We start from the raw sequence: 17,426 nt of genomic DNA, 5'->3' as shown, positions 1-17,426 counted from the left end.
AAGGTATAGATAAGAAAAAACACATTTAAATAACACAATGTATTAATCCTATCAGTGGTTTTATTATAAGGCTTTGGTGTTTTTACGCGCGCGCGCACACACACACACACACACACACACACACACACACACACACACACACACACACACATATATATATATATATATATGTATATATATATATATATAATATTGTATCGTATCATGTATGACAAAGAGAACTGAAGAAGTTTTGAATAAATTTTTATTTTCTGAGGGTAACAGAGTAAGCAAGATCATGCTTTTTTTTTCATCCGGCCCTCGAAGGGGAAAGAGTAACACAAATAAAAGGAGGAATCATTATATCAGTACAGCATGCATATTATAGTCATGGATACATGAATGGTAATTTCACATTTACAACAACAAGTTTCCGTTTCAGTAGCTCAAGGAGGCGTCACTGCGTTCAGACAAAACCATATACGCTACACCACATCTGCCAAGCAGATGCCTGACCAGCAGCGTAACCCAACGCGCTTAGTCAGGCCTTGAGAAAAAAAAATTAATAAAATAAATAAATAAATAAAAATTAAGGTGAATAAATAATAGATAAGCTTACATAAAGAAATAGATAAATAAATAAATAATAATTATAATATAGAAAAAGGTAGTAGTAATAATAATAATAATAAAATAATAATAATAATAAATAAATAGATAAGACAACAATGATGATAAATAAGCAAATAAATGTAAAACATGAAGACGCACATTACAACAACAAACAGAGGAGAATAAGAAAGAGAGAAAGAGAGTACAAAAAATGGAAATTAATATAGGTTAAGATAATTATTAATCTATTCATTTTTTTAAAAGAAAAAAGAAAAAAAAAAGAACTGAAATAAGCATGCACATGTTTAAAAATTTTTTAAAAATTAAAAATTTTTAAAAAATTTAAAACAGTAAGAGAAAGTTAGGGAGAGAGAGGCAGGGGAATCAGTGTGCAGTTTGACATAATTTCACACTTTGGTCAGTTTTCTTCCGATGATATTTTGCGGCCATTATGTACATATTTTTTCTCTTTTAATCTATATTTTCATTTCGTAAATATTACAGCTTCTGTGTATCTGTACAGTCTGTGTCATCATGTTGACTGATTTGCCGGTAGAACAGCTGTTGATGCAAGAAAGAAAGTGAGGTGTGGAAAACTGCTGGAACTGTGTATCTCATGAACGTCTGTCCCTTCATACTGGCGAGTATGTGTCTACATTAACAAAATAAAATCACTCTCGCGTGTTTGTTGTTGTTGTTTGTTGTGTGTGTGTGTGTGTGCGTGCGCGCGCGCGCGCGTGTGTGTGTGTGTGTGTGTGTGTTCATATCTTTTGACATACTTGCTTAGACTGTCTGCGTTTCAGAGTCCACGTTTCATTCGTCATTGTCGTGTTGTTTGGCATGTTTTCTATGCCTGTCTGCATTTTACACTGAGTCCATATTTCGCTTATTTTTTTATATAGTTGCTTAGACTGTCTGCTTTTTAGAGTCCTTATTTACCTTTTTTTCATGTCATGTCGTTTGACATGATCTATTACACTGTCCGCATTTTAAAGTCCACGTCGCCTCATTGCAAAGAACATTGTAACCAACGTTTCAAATACAGGTTGTGTTGCTTTTGGAATATTTTGTTTTGTTTTGTTGGGGGTGTAGTTTTCCCACCAAATATTTCGCCGTCAAAACTGAATAAATGAATAGATAAATGAATGTTGTGTTCAGCTTACATTATGGTGTTTCACATGTTTATTTTTTCACTTCGTGTTTCATTTGCTAAATATCAGCAGTTTAAACCCCAAACCATTAGCCAGGTTATTGTTGTGTGTGTGTGTGTGTGTGTGTGTGTTTAACAACACACCACGCCCCCCAAAATGTGACGAAACACAATTCGTATTTATAAACGCACTCACTATGCTGGTGAAACTACAAAAATGTTAAATATTCACCAGAGATTCAGACACACAGATACTTGAATCATTATCATACAAACATAAACCTGCCAACACAAAGCGAATCATTGTTCCACAAGTGTAAAGTGTAAAGTGCCATCGTGAGGCAAGTCTGTCCTAGAGTAAAACGCAGGCAGCCTCTGTCTAGCCTGTCGGACTGAGCCCCGAGTGCTCATGATGTGAGCGCTAGAACGTGAGTCAAAAGAACAGGGCTGAACCTGAACAGAGCGAACGATCTTTGCAGCGTTTTGGTTTTTTGTTTGTTTTGTTTTGGGGTTGGCTTTTGTTTGTTTGTTTGTTATTTTGTTTGTTATTTTGTTTGTTTTTTGTTGTTGGTGGTGGTGGGTTTTTTTGTTTTGTTTTTTCTTTGTTGTTGTTGTTGTTGTTTTTTCGACATTGCTGTTGTTGTTGGGCTGGTTTGGGGGTGGTTGTTGTTTTTGTTTTTTGTTTTGTTTTGGGTTTGTTTTGGTTTTTGTTGTGTTGTTTTTTTGTTGTTGTTGTTGTTTTTTTGTCCCATCATTTCTAGCGTTTTGGCGGCATTCCTCCCACGCCGCTCATTCCGAATTCCCCCCCCCCCCCCGCCCCCCTTCACACACACACACACACAGCCACACCCGTTCAGTAAGTTTCATCAGCGTGCATGGATCAATCCACACGCTTAAATATAAAAAATCAAATAAATAGCAATGACATCGATAATGATGTTAGTGATAATACATGAATAAACAAATACATAATCAAATAAACACACACGCACACACACACACACATACACCAACACAACACAATACAACACACACACACACACACACACACACACACACACACACACACACACACACAGAGAGAGAGAGCCAGCATCAGTAAAGTTAAAGTAGACACACTGCTGACTGGATCAAACCATCCAGAAAAGCGTGTGGTCTTTCTTCGAAAGCTCCACAACCAAACTTATGACCAGGGATTCGTTTAAGAAACGTTTTAAATGAAGCAAACCCTCACTCCCCAAGCATGAAATAGGACATCACCATCACCACACACAAAACGTTCGACAGACCACTCACTCTCTCGTAACACAAAGCACTGACCCACCTTTGATTTGTCTTCGATGCCATGTCGGTAATAAGTACAGCGCCAGGTTTGCTGTTTGTACTTGTTTTAGTACAATGTACATCTCGTTTCTATGATAAAAAAAAGAAAAAGAAAAACGAGACAAGCTGCCAGGACCCGAACAGTATTTTCTCAAAGCATTCACACATTGGTAGGTCTACAGTTGCACTGACAAGTGGTGCCAAGGGTCTGGTCTGGTTTTAAAACCACGCAAGATCATTTTGAAGAAGTTTTCAAAAAAAGTGTTTTTTTTTAAATGCGTCTTAGCCATTCATGTGACTACACCCTAGTCCCGTGAGGCTGAATATAACATATATATTCTGCGCAATTTTTTTTTTTTTAGACTGATAGAGAGGGAAATGACGCATAGGGTGTGGTGGGGGGAGTATGGGAAGGGGGGTCAAGGGGAAATGGTGTGTGTGTGTGTGTGTGTGTGTGTGTGTGTGTGACTCAACTCTCCCCTCCTTTTTTCTCCTTCACCCATTATATTATTATTATTATTATTATATATAATACATAATTATATATAGATATATATGTATATATATATATGTGTGTGTGTGTGTGTGTGTGTGTGTGTGTGTGTGTCCCTGCCTATCAGAGTGGATTTCCTCTTCACTTTTGTTGTTTTTCAGTGCGTGCTGCACACGGGAGCTCGTGTTAGCGTTCCATCCGACTAGGCTGCTCAGTCTGATTTTCCTGTCAAACTGTGGAGAAAGGGTGAGGGCCGGATTCATGGAGGGAAATGTGTTGCGACAAAAGGTTGTACAATTCTCTTCTCCACCGACTGTCCTTTTTTTTTTTTTTTTTTTTTTTTTTTTTTGGTTTCGTTTTGTTTGTTGTAGTTTTTGTTGTCTGCTGCGTTGTTCTTTCTTCTCTTTCGTTTTGTGACTCACGCCACAATGTTTTCTGCGGGGACACCCGCCGTATACATGTACATCACGACAGGATATAATGTCATGTATTGTATTGTATTGTATTGTATCATTCTTTTTTGTCACAACAGATTTCTTTGCGTGAAATTCGGGCTGCTCTCCCCAGGGAGAGCGCGTCGCTATGCTGAGAGCGCCACCCATTTTTGTGTATTTTTTCCTGCATGCAGTTTGTTTGTTTTGTTTTTTGTTTGGGTTTTTTTTTTTTTTTTCATCCTATCGAAGTGGATTTTTCTACAGAATTTTGCCATGGACAACCCTTTTGTTGCCGTGGATTCTTTTACGTGCGCAAAGTGCATGCTGCACTCGGGACCTCGGTTCATCGTCTCATCCGAATGACTAGCGTCCAGACCACCACACAAGGTCTAGTGGAGAGGGAGAAAATACTGGCGATTGTGCGGGATTTGAACCAGTGCGCTCAGATTCTCTCGCTTCCTTGGCGGACGCATTACATCTTGGCACATCACTCCACATAATTTCTCAAGTTGTTGCCCTGTCGGCATTTGTGTTGTAAAAATTTCAAACAAAATACCGTTGAAAACCAGCACATTCATAGGAAATAGGACAACAATGGCTATCGCAGAATTTTAAACTCCCCATGAACATATGTAATTCTGGGACAGGCTTTAACCACGGCAATGGTCGCAGATTTCAAGTTCCGCATAAACATTTGTAATTCTGGAACACACATATTCACCTCAGCAATTGCAGATTTTAAATTCTGCCATGAACACACGTGATTCTGGAACACACATATTCACAAAGGCAACCGCAGAATTTTGAGTTAACTCCGCATATGTAATTCTGCAACACAAATTCACCACGGCAATCGCTGAACTTTAAATTTCGTATGTTTTACGTAATAACATATGTGATCGTCTGTCGTGTCGACCAGTCAGAGGCCCGACGAATGAAAGCAGCACCACACTGGAAGGAGGGGTGGGGGGGGGGGTGGGGGCGTGGGATAGGGCATGACTGAGAGCAGCTGCAGCTGTCACGTTATCTCTCTCTCTCTCTCTCTCTCTCTTTGTGCCGTTTGTGTGTGTCCGTGCTCTCTCTCTCTCTCTCTCTCTCTCTCTCTCTCTCTCTCTGTGCCGTTTGTGTGTGTCCGTACTCTCTCTCTCTCTCTCTCTCTCTCTCTCTCTCTCTCTCTCTCTGTGTGTGTGTGTGTGTGTGTGTGTGTGCCGTTTGTGTGTGTCCGTACTCTCTCTCTCTCTCTCTCTCTCTCTCTCTCTCTCTCTCTCTTTGTGCCGTTTGTGTGTGTCCGCGCGTTCGTGTGTACGTGTGTGTGTGTGTGTGTGTGTGTGAGTGTTGGTGTCTGAGTGTGGGTGTGGGTGTACATGTAGTGTCAGAGTTTGACTCACTCGGACGCATCGGAAATAGTGTAATGGGGTTGGGCACTGACAGTGTTTGAGAGGAGGATGGGCAAAGGGGGAAAGATGTAATAATAGCATGATATTTATCATCACAGAGCCATCAACACACACACACACACACACACACACACACACACACACACACATATTATACTGACACATAACACACACTCTCTCTCTCTCTCTCTCTCTCTCTCTCTCTGACACACACACAAAGACATACTGTTCGCGCGCCCATTGCATCAACATGCGCTGGCTCTAACAATGCATGGGTTTTTCCACGGGTTTCCAAAATCCCCATCCTAAAATGACCCCCTTTCTTAGAAATAAAAGTCCTGATCTACTAAAGTTTTTCCTGGGAAAATCTACAGGTTTGATTCGTTGAATTCAGATGAGATGAAAAATTCAATGATTTGACGTCCCAATTGACCTCTGTATTGTATTGTATTGTATTGTATTGTATTGTATTGTATTGTATTGTATTGCATTTATTGTATTGTATTGTATTGCATTTATTGTATTGTATTGCATTTATTGTATTGTATTGCGTTTATTGTATTGTATTGCATTGCAGTGTATTGTATTGCATTTATTGTATTGTATTGTACTGTATTGTACTGCTTTTTGGTCACAACATTATTTCTCTGTCAGAGAAATTCGGGCTACGTAGGATGATACATTGTTTATCGGTACAAGGTCAGAATTTTGTCATTTCTCTTCTCTGATCTTGGTAATAGAAGAATGCGGGTTCTGGGACGGATCTTAACGGGCACAGGGCCAGAATCACGCCCCACCCCCACCTCTTATAAGTCTGTATTAGGCCAGATTCAGTCCCCATCTACTGTTAGCTTAGTAATTGGAGAAAGGGCGTACATATGGGCCTTGGTCCTGAATAACTCACCTCCCTCTTCTGTGGAACTAGTATTGCGGGGGTGTGGGTTAACTGATGCAGACATAGCCAGAGTCACTTTCATCCACACGTAAGGGGGCAGGGGGTGGGGGATTCTAGAACAGGGGTGGAGTGATTCCAGACTGTTCTAAAACAACTTCCCAGAGGATGCGTTTTAGGTACGTGCCCATAATCATTCCCAGGGCTGTGGTTTTGGAACGGGGTGTGATTTCGACACATTACACCGGTAAAGCTATTTTCACGTAACATAGACGCATGCCCTATTGACTTATAAACCCGTGCGTATGCCCTCCCCATTTACAAAGTAAGAACGGAGCTTCCTTTTCAGGAAGCGTCTGGGTTTGTTACAATGTGCATATTATTTTCCTCTGTGCTGGCTGAATCGGTAAAATATGCTGACTTGAAATTGTGTACCTTCGTGAATGGAGAGAGTTATCACTCTTTACTATTTGTTATTCATTTGTTCTCATGGCCTTCATTGTTTTTTCATTTCAAGTATATATATATATATATATATATATATATATATATATATATTAACGATATATATATATATGATTGCCTCGATGCTGTTATTATATATAATATATATATATATAATAAACAAACATCGAGGCAATCATGTGTTTGTGTGATAGGGTCTTCCATGGCTGGTCATTGTCTTGATTCCCGTTTCAGTGTCAGTTTCTCCAGAATGTATCTATATACCGGTTAGAGTGGACAGATTTCTTCTTCATAATTTTGCCAGTGAACTACATTTAGTGTTGCCATGGGTTCAGTCTTTTCCAGTACGTTAAGTGTGTCACTACACACGGGACCTCGGCCGGTTTATTGTCTCATCCGAATGACTAGACGTTCAGTTCGATTTTCTGATCAGTCTGATTCAACATGACAGGCCTGACATATGAAGGTTGGGCGTATCTATGCACGCGATTTTTCCTCTTTTCCGTTTTTTAGGTTCTTTCTTATCAACAAGTAGACAGTTCCGTACAAGCGTACGCGAAATTGTGTGTGTGTGTACCAGATCGCATCAGCCTGCACTGATTCCAAATAATTATTAGTGTTGGTTTTTCCCGGTAAAGCTATTTTTACGTGCCATATTATCCGGAAGCCTCCCGGACTTAACACTCTTCATCCGTGCATAATGTCCTCCCAATCAGGCACTAGCAACAAGGTAAGACGTAGTTACTTTGTAGTGTTTGTATGTTACCAAGATATGCATGATTCATACTCCCTGTTTCAAGACGTGCGATATTGAGATACACTATCTTTCTAATAATAGTGTACTGTTTTTAGCTTGAAACCACATGCTCCGTTTCGCGTCGACAAAGTCAAATGCTTCCCTCATTGTTGTCACAATTAACTGTCAGTTACAACGGTCTTGGTCGGTCGCTGAAGATCATTCTGTCGCAGTCACAGAGAGAGAGAGAGAGAGAGAGAGAGAGTCTGTCTGTCTGTCTCTGTTTGTGTCTGTGTCCATGTCTCTCTGTGTCTGTTTTGAGTGAATGTCATGCGCCGGGTGTGAAAATAGTGTGGGTTTTCCCCATGCTTTTTTTTGTGTACATATAGTTTATGTTTCTTGACTTTTGGACAACGCTGCAGTGAGCTCTCCTTCAGCCCCATCAAGGTAAGACGTTGCAGTGTTTCTTGATTTCATCTTACCAAGACGCATGGTTTATAGCCCCGGGGAATCGCCTGAAAATGACCCCAAGTCCGGTTGTGACTCCCCCTGCCAGGATCTAGCTGCATTCCTTGCTTCGAACTTTTTGACATTTACACGTGACTAAATGCCTACGTTGATCGAACTACGCCATTGGTCAGTTCCATACTGCACACAGTTAGTAGCGAGTTACGACCATACTTGGCTCTGGACCAGCCATTTCAAGACAGGTCGTCTTTTTTTGTCTTTCTTTTTTTCTCTCCACCTCCTGCTCCAGTTTTAGTTCACCCCCTTCTCTCACTGGAAAATTTTGAATTTGCAAAATGCGCATTTTGAAAAAAAAAAAAAAAAAAAAAAAAAAAAAAAGCGTGTATGTGGGACTCACAAGGCAAATGGCGGAACTATTTATGGAGTCTTCCTGGGCTGATCCCCGATAACTCCCACCGCCCACCCCCTCTAACGCTTTTTGCCAAGGGGAGTCAATCTGGAATAGAACTGGGATAACTCCATCACATGTCCCTATAAGACTCCATTAGAGTTATTTCAGGGCAAGCGTTAATGCCCCAAAATGACTCCCCCCCCCCCTCCCACGCCTCCCCCGCCAACTGCGTCAGTCTTTCCCGTTCACTTCACAGTGTGTAGACACGTTCTACTCATCATGACAAACGAAAAAAATATGGATGAGAAGAATACATGAAAAGCAAAGGATCTCATTCGGTACGACGGGAGAAACATTTATGAAGGTTCGGCATATCTCTGTGCGTGTGTGTGTGTGTGTGTGTGTGGTGTGTGATTTTGGGTGTTTTTTGTTTTTTGTTGTTGTTGTTTGTTTGTTTTTTTTTGGGGGGGGGTTGTTTGTAGTTTTTGTTAGTTTTATTTCAGTGTTTGTTTTTGTTGGTGCTTTGTCTCTTTCTTCCTTTCTTTTTATTTTAATTTTTTAACAAATTAAATATTGATTCTTTCGCAGTTCTTCTTCGCAAATGGCCAGTTCGGTGCATGCAAGCAAGCGCGAATGTGTGTATATGTGTGTGTGTGTGTGCGCGCGTGCGTGCGTGCGTGCGTGCATGTGTGATATTGAATCTGCATGAAAAATAATGTCGGTTTTTCTGCACAGCTATTTTTTGCGTGTGATGAAGTTCGATTGCGTCCCTTGATGTTAGTGTGTCACCTTCTTATAATCATGGCCTACAATGTGAGACTTTTGATTGGTGTGTATTGTTTGTTACCTTACCAATATTAACGATTCATATTCCCTGTTTTAAGATATGTGGTATCAAGGTTCATGCTTAATCGTATTTTGATAATTTCAACCCTACGTTTCACATCAGATGCATGAGTGGATGTTGTCATTGTCTTCGGGGTCTAAAAGATCCACTCAAAATGGTGTACTCAAAACAATTATTGTCGAGAAAGATCAGAAAAAAATTGTTTGATTCAATTTCAGTGTCAGGGAAAAAAAAAAGAATGTATTTCAAGATTCAGTGCGCATTAGTGTAAACCGACCTCGGTTTTTTATTTTTTGTTGTTGTGTTTTTTTGTTTGTTTGTTTCTTTCTTTCTTTGTTTTTGTTTTGTTTTGTTGTTGTTTTTTTTTTTGTTTGTTTGTTTGTTTTGTTTTGTTTTGTTGTGTTTTTGTTTGTTTGTTTTTGTTTTTGTGTGTGTGTGGTTTGGTTTTTTGACTCACTTGTGTAAACAAAGTGAGTCTATGTTTTAACCCGGTGTTCGGTTGTCTGTGTGTGTGTGTGTGTGTGTGTGTCTGTGTGTCCGTGGTAAACTTCAACATTGACATTTTCTCTGCAACTACTTTGTCAGTTGACACCAAATTTGGCATAAAAATAGGAAAAATTCAGTTCTTTCCAGTCATATTATTTAAAACAATATTGCGTCTCTGGGATGGGCACAAAAAAAATAAAGAATGAAGCCTAATTATATGCAAACTGCTTTTACTGTTATATTTATATTTTTTGTATTCTCTAAACTTGGCACGTTGATCTGATATTCTGACCCAACAGTTAGAGCAGTCATTATTATCATTTTTTGTTCAAAGAGGAACTTCTTTTGCTAAGCATGGAATTTTTATTTATTTTGCAAACGTTTTGGTGCAGATAGTAAAAAAGGGAAATTACTCTGTAATGCCAGGGGAGTTAATTTGCTTTAAACTGATCTTTCTCATCTTAAACATTATATTTTGAAATTATACTCAATACATATGTGACCAAGCGTGCTATGCTTGCTCCAACACTATTCACACACAAGCCACAGCAGACGACAGTTTTCCCTCATAACCCGCCACAGAATATGTGACGTCACTCCGCTTACATCATTTTGTCCTGGCCAGACCACCTGCTGACTGCTCGAGCAGTGTCGCGTCGCGATATGTCATTGGCTGAGAGCAAACTTGTGTTTCTGTTCCACAGTATTTAATTAATAGCTCTTTTGTCGGATCAGTAAACTACTAGTATTATATACTGGCAGAATTGTCTTAATTCCATCTTTAAATCTATTCCATTTATGTTTGCCTACGTGAAACTGATTTAACGCAGTTTGTAAGTTTCAGCGACGAGCTCGTTAAAACTGACCCTGTTCAGGTGACTTAAATTAAGATTATAAATTCATCTTAAATAATCAACACTTCATTTTACACTCATTATAAAGTAGGCGTTGAGCTCTTTCTTTTGCAACTTATCTGACGTAAATCGGTTCAGGAATCATTTAGAAATCTATCACTGAACACCTTTAAACAAACACAATTGTCATCGGATTCTTCGTGATTAGTGACGATCTGCTTGCAAGCACACGTGACGCACTTTGCGGTCCGCTAAACTTGCATAAATTGGCACAGTGAATGATGAGTGGTCATTTCATACCTGGTCAGTCATCTGACCAGAGCCTGCTCTCTCTCTCTTGCTGTGTCGCGGGCAGTGTGTCGTGTGTGTCCCCACAACAGCTGACACCTCACTACGTATCGCTGTAAGTACTAGTGTGTAGAATGTGTTGATTTGTAAATTGTATTATTCGACACAGTATTTGTGTTCATATGAGTATGTTCGGTCATTGCTTTGTTAAGTTAATTCTTTGTTCAGTTATTGCTTTGACATGTTAATCACAGCTCGGCTATGATTGATATAAATAATTGCCATGTCGTCATATGCTCGTAGCAGTATTCCATTTGACTCTTCTTAACGTCACAGTCAGTGACGTCTCTGTACACAGATAGTTTGTTCCAGAATGTTCTAGTGAGTGCATAAAGTTCATTCACCACTTAATGGTTAAGCCATGATGGTGCTTCACTTACTCTCTGGTCTATCAGTTTGCCAGTATTATATCTAAGCCACTGATTCTCCATCTTGTTTACTATTCAGGTATTATCTTACATGCTGATCTCGGTTGTACTGCTACAGTGTGCTCAGTACTCTAAGATGTGTGTAGTATTCTGCTGTTGTGATTACAAGATAGTGTTGGATTAATACCAGTTATTGGGTAAAACCACCTGATATGTATCAGTCTGTTAACTGTAATTTAGTTGTCATGCTGTCTCCTATACAGCTTACTCCAGTATAGTGCAACATGATAAACTGATTCATTTGTCACTTTGACACAATATAAGCTTTAAATAATCTATACTGTCAGTGTGCTTTCACCAAGTCAGCATTGTTTCAATCACTTTAACTGCACTATTTAAATGTATTAGGAATGTCATTTGATGTCAGTGTTTGGTCTTCACACATATGGAATACCAAGTGGTAATCTTTCCATGTAATATGTATACATGTGCTTTACTATTCACTTGTGCCGACATGTTGTGCTTATGACATTTGTTTCTGTCATTCCAGGCACTGTCTTCTTCTTAGTCTTCTCTTTTTGTCTTCTCTTAGTTCTTAGTTCTTCTTCTTAGTTCTTCTCCTAGTTGTCTTCTTCTCATTATTTCTTCTTCTTAGTCTTCTTCTTTTAGAATATTGTAAATAAAACAATAGAAAACCCCATTTGTGACTGGCCTCTATATGTTCCTGGCCTGTGCGTGGGATCTTGTCTATCCTTTCATTCAATCAATCATTTAGTTAAGTCTTTTGTGCCGTACCCTTCAGTAACCACTCGGTACACGGCTACACATAAAAAGCTTGGATTTTTTTTAAGTGTATCACAAGTGAGTCTTGAAGGCCTTGCCTCTCTTGGTTTTTTGTTGTTGTTGTTGTTGTTTTTGTTTGTTTGTTTGTTTTGTTTTGTTTTGTTTGTTTTTGTTGTTGCTTTTTTCGGGGGTTTTTTCCTGGGGGTTTTCTGGGACGCTGTTTAACACCGACCGGCTATGACTTTAATCGTGTAAGGAAAGGCGGTTTATTTGTTTGGGTTTTGTTGGTGGTGGTGGTGGTGGTGGTGTTGGGGCGAGGCAGGCTAAATAAGCCTTTACTTCTTTTTCCACTGTTCCAGACCTGTTTGACAACCCCTTCCAAACTTCGCTGCAGGGTAGTCTGACTCGTTCGCAGAGCTTTACTATTGGCAAGTGGTGCGTGGAAGGAGCGGCGGGTTTGCGGGAGGGGGGCCACAGAGACAGAGTGAGGGGTGTGGGGAGCTGAAACATACACGTACACCGTGACGTGAGCGTCAGCTACAGATATAGTAGAAACTGAACAAGCAGCATTTTATGTTTTGGCTGCGGGATTTCGAATTCGAATCGATTCGTAAGAAAATCGCAGATTTTTTTTTCCGTCGAATCTCCGCACATCAGGTTTGAGTTTTGGATTTCATTGACAAGGTTGTTGATACTTACAAGTCATATCACAACGTGCATTTATAAACATCCACGTTTGGTCTAACTGACACGATACCATTTCTACGGAATCATGCTTGGGCAGATTTGGACTCGCCTTAGCATGTCTAAACTAGACTGATCTGCATAACCCCCACCCCCCACACCCACCCACCCACCCCAACGGCCCACCCCACACACCCGCACTCTCTCTATCAATATAAATCCACACACACACACACACACACACACACACACACACATCCCCCTCCCCCCCCCCCCCCCCCCTCTCTCTCTCTCTCTCTCTCTGGTATCATGTAATGACACTGATCTGATTTGTCCATTATGCAAAGATTCGACAGAAAATGAAATGCACTTTGTCCTTTGTTGTCCAGCTTTGAGGAATATTCGAGAATAATTTATTAAGCCTAAATATTATAGACAACCAAATATATGTTTAAACTGAACTTGTTTATGTCTTCAACCTCCTGTGAAATTGTTAGAAACCTTGCTTTGTAATTATATAAAGTTTTCAAAGTCTGAGAAACTGGGTGGGTGGTGGTGTGTCCATCGAGATCGATGATGACCATCGTTGTCATCCAGCTGGGGGATGGGGGGAGGGTGGTGGTGGGGTGGGGGGGGGGGAGGATGCTCATGAATCTATCTGTGAATGCGCAGATGACTGAATAGTCCAATCTGCGCACGAAATGTTCGCTGACAGTTGGGGCAGACAAAGACAGGCATATCATTGTCAGGGGGCTTGTACGTCATGAAAACACTGTTTCGTTGCTAGGCTAGTTTTCATTTGGAACTTATGTTATATCGAGTTTTCTATGTATGTTGTATTATGTGAATTGTTGTTTTTTTGTTGTTGTTGCTTTTTTTTTTTTTTTTTTTTTTTTGCTTTTTTTTTTTTTAAAGTCTGTTCACATACCCCTTCATTGAGGGGCCTTGGCCTTATGTATTACTGCATGCGTCATACGCATTATCTGTCATGTAATCGCAGCTGGTCCTGTTCTGGGACAAGCGTGGGGCAAGGTCACCGTGACACTGCATTGCACAGCGTTATAAACTGAACACTGTGCACGCTCAGTGCAGATGCAGTATGGCGTTGCGATGATTGGTTGGAACAATGTCAAGGCCGCAGTTCTAGCCGGGATTTTGTGTGTGGTGTGTGTGTCGGGGGTGAGAAGGAGACTGAAAAAGGGGGGGGGGGGGGGGCTTCACGGACTGCAGTAAACACGCTTATAACTTGGCTACTAGGTCATGGTGAAGGTTTGTTTTGACAGGAATACGAGGTGCATACATTGAATTATATTAATCTTGAACAACACTGCGGTTTTTTTTCGGCCTAACCTTTTCTTTTTTTTTTACTTTTTTGACTCACTTGTGTAAACAGAGTGAGTCTATATTTTAACCCGGTGTTCGGTTGTGTGTGTGTGTGTGTGTGTGTGTGTGTCCGTGATAAACTTCAACATTGACATTTTCTCTGCAAATACTTTGTCAGTTGACACCAAATTAGGCATAAAAATAGGAAAAATTCAGTTCTTTCCAGTCATCTTGTTTAAAACAATATTGCACCTCTGGGATGGGCACAAACAAATAAAAAATGAAGCCGAATTATATGCAAACTGCATTTACTGTTATATTTATAATTTTTGTATTATCTAAACTTGGCACTTTGATCTGGTATTCTGACACAACAACAAGAGCAGTCATTATTATCATTTTGTGTTCAAACAGGAACTTCTTTTTCTAAGCATGGAAGTTTTATTTATTTTGCAAACGTTTGGTGCAGACAGTAAAAAAGGGAAATTACTCTATAATTAATGCTAGGGGACTTAATTTGCTTTAAACTGATCTTTCTCATCTTAAACATTACATTCTGAAATTATACTCAATACATAAAAAGCTTGTGTGTTTTACTCTCAGTGTACAGGGCTTTCACTATGTTCATTCGCCCAAGTGGTCTTTTTTTGGAAAATACTAAAATCAATAGGATGAGTGGACTTTACATATCTATTGGCTGAGCCCTGAAGATCATGGGCAAAAATCAGTTGTGTACACATATTTATACACATTCAAAGTGCGTGCTTGTATTCTTCGCGAACGCGAACGACGCCATTTTGTTTCAAGTTGTTGACCTGCCTATTCAATCCTATATTCAATGGACAATACACGATAACATGTGATGGAAAGTTGGAGAAGGAGACCGTTAAATATTTATTCAAAGAAAGATTTGTGAACGCCTCATCACTAACTGGATTATGCCCCAAACTGCCATAAAAATATCCACAGAATCAGTCGGAATTCACAGTTTAAAATTGTAAACCATGCGAGTTCATTCCCTTGAATTGATCACGATGAAACAAAAAAATTTCCAGTCTTGACTTTCCTCAAAATGAAGTCCTTTTCACTTCATACGACGTTTAGAAGTACTTGTACTTGGCTCTACATGTTATTATTTTAACAAAATACTCAATTTTCATATCAACTTTAAAACTATAAAACTAGAATGAACATAAAAGAGAAATTGAATCAACCGTGTCGTACTACATTCCCGGCAGGTGTAACTAAACTTGTACATCTATCTAGATCTGGAGAAAACGGCTAAATGTTGCAGTGTGATTGCGGCGATAGCCACGTCTTCTTAATCGCGGACTTAAAAAGAATTTTTTATTGCCCTTAAAGAGTTTTTGAATGCCCAAGATACACCAGAATAATATGATTTAAACAGCGTTCTCACTGCCAATACCGCAATTGATTTATCGCCCTTTAAAAAAGTATGTTCAAATATTAAATTTTAGAACGTCAGTTAAGGAGCCACGATAGTGTAATGGGTAAGACAGTTTCTTCTCACCCGAACACACACGGGGTTCGAATCTGGTTAGGGCTTTTTTTTTTTTACTTTTTTTTTTTTTAACCCGAAACGTTATAATAACAAATACAGAACACATTTTAACGATTAGATTTTTTTTTTAAGTGTATCACAAGTGAGTCTTGAAGGCCTTGCCTCTCTTGTTTGTATAATAATGACTGGTTACAAAAAAAACAAATTATAACATTTATATACACAAACTTCAAGCATGGTTAATCTTGATAATTAAAAAAAAACAACACCTGGAATAACAATATCTTATACAAGCCCAACACGTTTTAATCAAATCACATATGCGTGCGCACACAGAGACTAAAGAGAGGCAGAGTAAGACAGAGAACAGACTGTGCAGGTCCACACAAAAATCATTAACCATGATGCTTACTGCCCAGCCGACCGACCGCAAAGGAGCATTCCAGACCACAAGTCAGTTCTAAATACCAGCCTGTCATAGTTGATGATTGTCAGTCTGAACCCGTATATATATATATATATATATATATATATATATATATATATATATATATATATATATATATATATATCTGTGTGTGTGTGTGTGTGTTTAAAACTAGATTTGTTTATTTGTGATTCTGCACACTATGGCTGTGTCTGGTCACCAAGACAGAAAAATACTGTAGCCAAGTGTCTTTTGCATACCATGTAATGTTTTTGTTATTTCTAGTGTGATAGGAAAAAAATCTTAAAATAAATAAACGAGTTTAAAAAAGAAAGATGAAATAAATGAACAATCAGTCAAGAGTATAAATTGTTATAGTTCATCTTGTCATGTCAAATATTTGGAATGAATGATTAAGTACAAGTAAATTAAGAAGTAAACGCATGAATCATTAAACAAATTATTAAGGACAGACAGACAGTTGGACAGATAGACCTGTATAATGAATAGTACAATATTAGATAAACAAATACAATGCAGAATATATTCACTGAAGGAAAGGGTCAGCTTCGATTCGTCAGTTCTCCACATTCAGCTCTTTGAAGTCTAGCCTTAAAACCCACCATGATAGCATCCCTCCCCTGCCTCTTCTTTGCCTTCAGTTTCTCAAGTTTAGAGTTATGCATGCGTGGGAATGACTGGTGTGAAAGGGCTTTGATTTATCTGCACAAGATTCAGCGCTATATAAATAATAATAATTATCATCATTATTAATATTAAACCAAAATAATGTCAAAGGGTTCATTCATTTTTTTCATTAACACACACACACACACACACACACACACACACACACACACACACACACACACACACACACACACACACACACACACACACTGGCAAACCTATAATCAAAACACGCATCCACTTGCAGAAAGACAAAAATCAATGGGATCAACTGACCTGAGCCAGTGAAAAGAAGCTCACAGCCACATTCTGATGACTGGCCAGTTCCATCGGAGTCACGGGCAGTGACCACCACGTGTTCACGACAATGAGAGATGTCAATGTCGTTGCAGTTGTGATGGTGGTGGTTGTGATGGGATGCCTGGATAAGTGGCGCAATATACGGCTTCCCGTGGCAGTTCTTCGTTCATGAAGGCCACGTCAGATGGGAGGAAAATTCAGTTTCAGTTCCAAGAAAGCGTCAAACTGAAACCATTGGTCCATCATATACACCACACCACACGTGCTAAAAAAAAAAAAATTTAATAAAGAGAGAGAGAGAGAGATGGAGTGAGGGCGCGCGCGGGGGAGTGGTGGGGGTGGACAGACGACTGACCTGTCCGCCGCATAGACCCAACGCGATGGTCAGCCTTGTGAACGGCCTACCACAGATAAATAAACCGATATGAAATAAATAAGAAAACAAAATAAAACA

At 39.4% G+C, this 17,426-nt stretch overlaps 1 protein-coding gene and 1 long non-coding RNA gene across 20 annotated transcripts in view; one reads left to right on the top strand and one right to left on the bottom strand.

Moving 5' to 3' along the window:
• Positions 1–17,426, bottom strand: part of LOC143280146 (uncharacterized) — a 108,225-nt gene that overhangs the window by 89,043 nt on the left and 1,756 nt on the right. For 5 of the 10 annotated variants that reach the window (XR_013054999.1, XR_013054997.1, XR_013054995.1 and 2 more), the window contains one exon: positions 16,949–17,373. This is a non-coding gene — a long non-coding RNA (uncharacterized LOC143280146). Of the gene's footprint in view, positions 1–3,065; positions 3,155–16,948; positions 17,374–17,426 lie in introns of all 10 variants that reach the window. The other 5 variants (XR_013055002.1, XR_013054994.1, XR_013055004.1 and 2 more) reach the window with 3 other exon arrangements.
• The window catches only part of LOC143280091 (uncharacterized), a 30,862-nt gene continuing 16,937 nt past the window's right edge, over positions 3,502–17,426 (top strand). The window contains exons 1-2 of one of the 10 annotated variants that reach the window (XM_076584681.1): positions 8,593–8,704; positions 12,386–12,461. Coding sequence is in view for 4 of the 10 variants with exons in the window: in XM_076584624.1 (XP_076440739.1) it covers positions 8,642–8,704 (63 nt within the window). In the remaining 6 variants the exon portion in view is untranslated. Of the gene's footprint in view, positions 3,846–7,266; positions 7,476–7,510; positions 7,929–8,583; positions 8,705–12,385; positions 12,462–15,892; positions 16,009–17,426 lie in introns of those variants that run through there. The other 9 variants (XM_076584665.1, XM_076584657.1, XM_076584641.1 and 6 more) reach the window with 9 other exon arrangements.

The sequence above is a fragment of the Babylonia areolata genome, chromosome 1 (assembly GCF_041734735.1).
Source record: "Babylonia areolata isolate BAREFJ2019XMU chromosome 1, ASM4173473v1, whole genome shotgun sequence".
Taxonomy (NCBI): Eukaryota; Metazoa; Mollusca; class Gastropoda; order Neogastropoda; family Buccinidae; genus Babylonia; species Babylonia areolata.
Note: the sequence above shows the minus strand (reverse complement) of the source record. Positions and strands in the feature narration are given on the sequence as shown.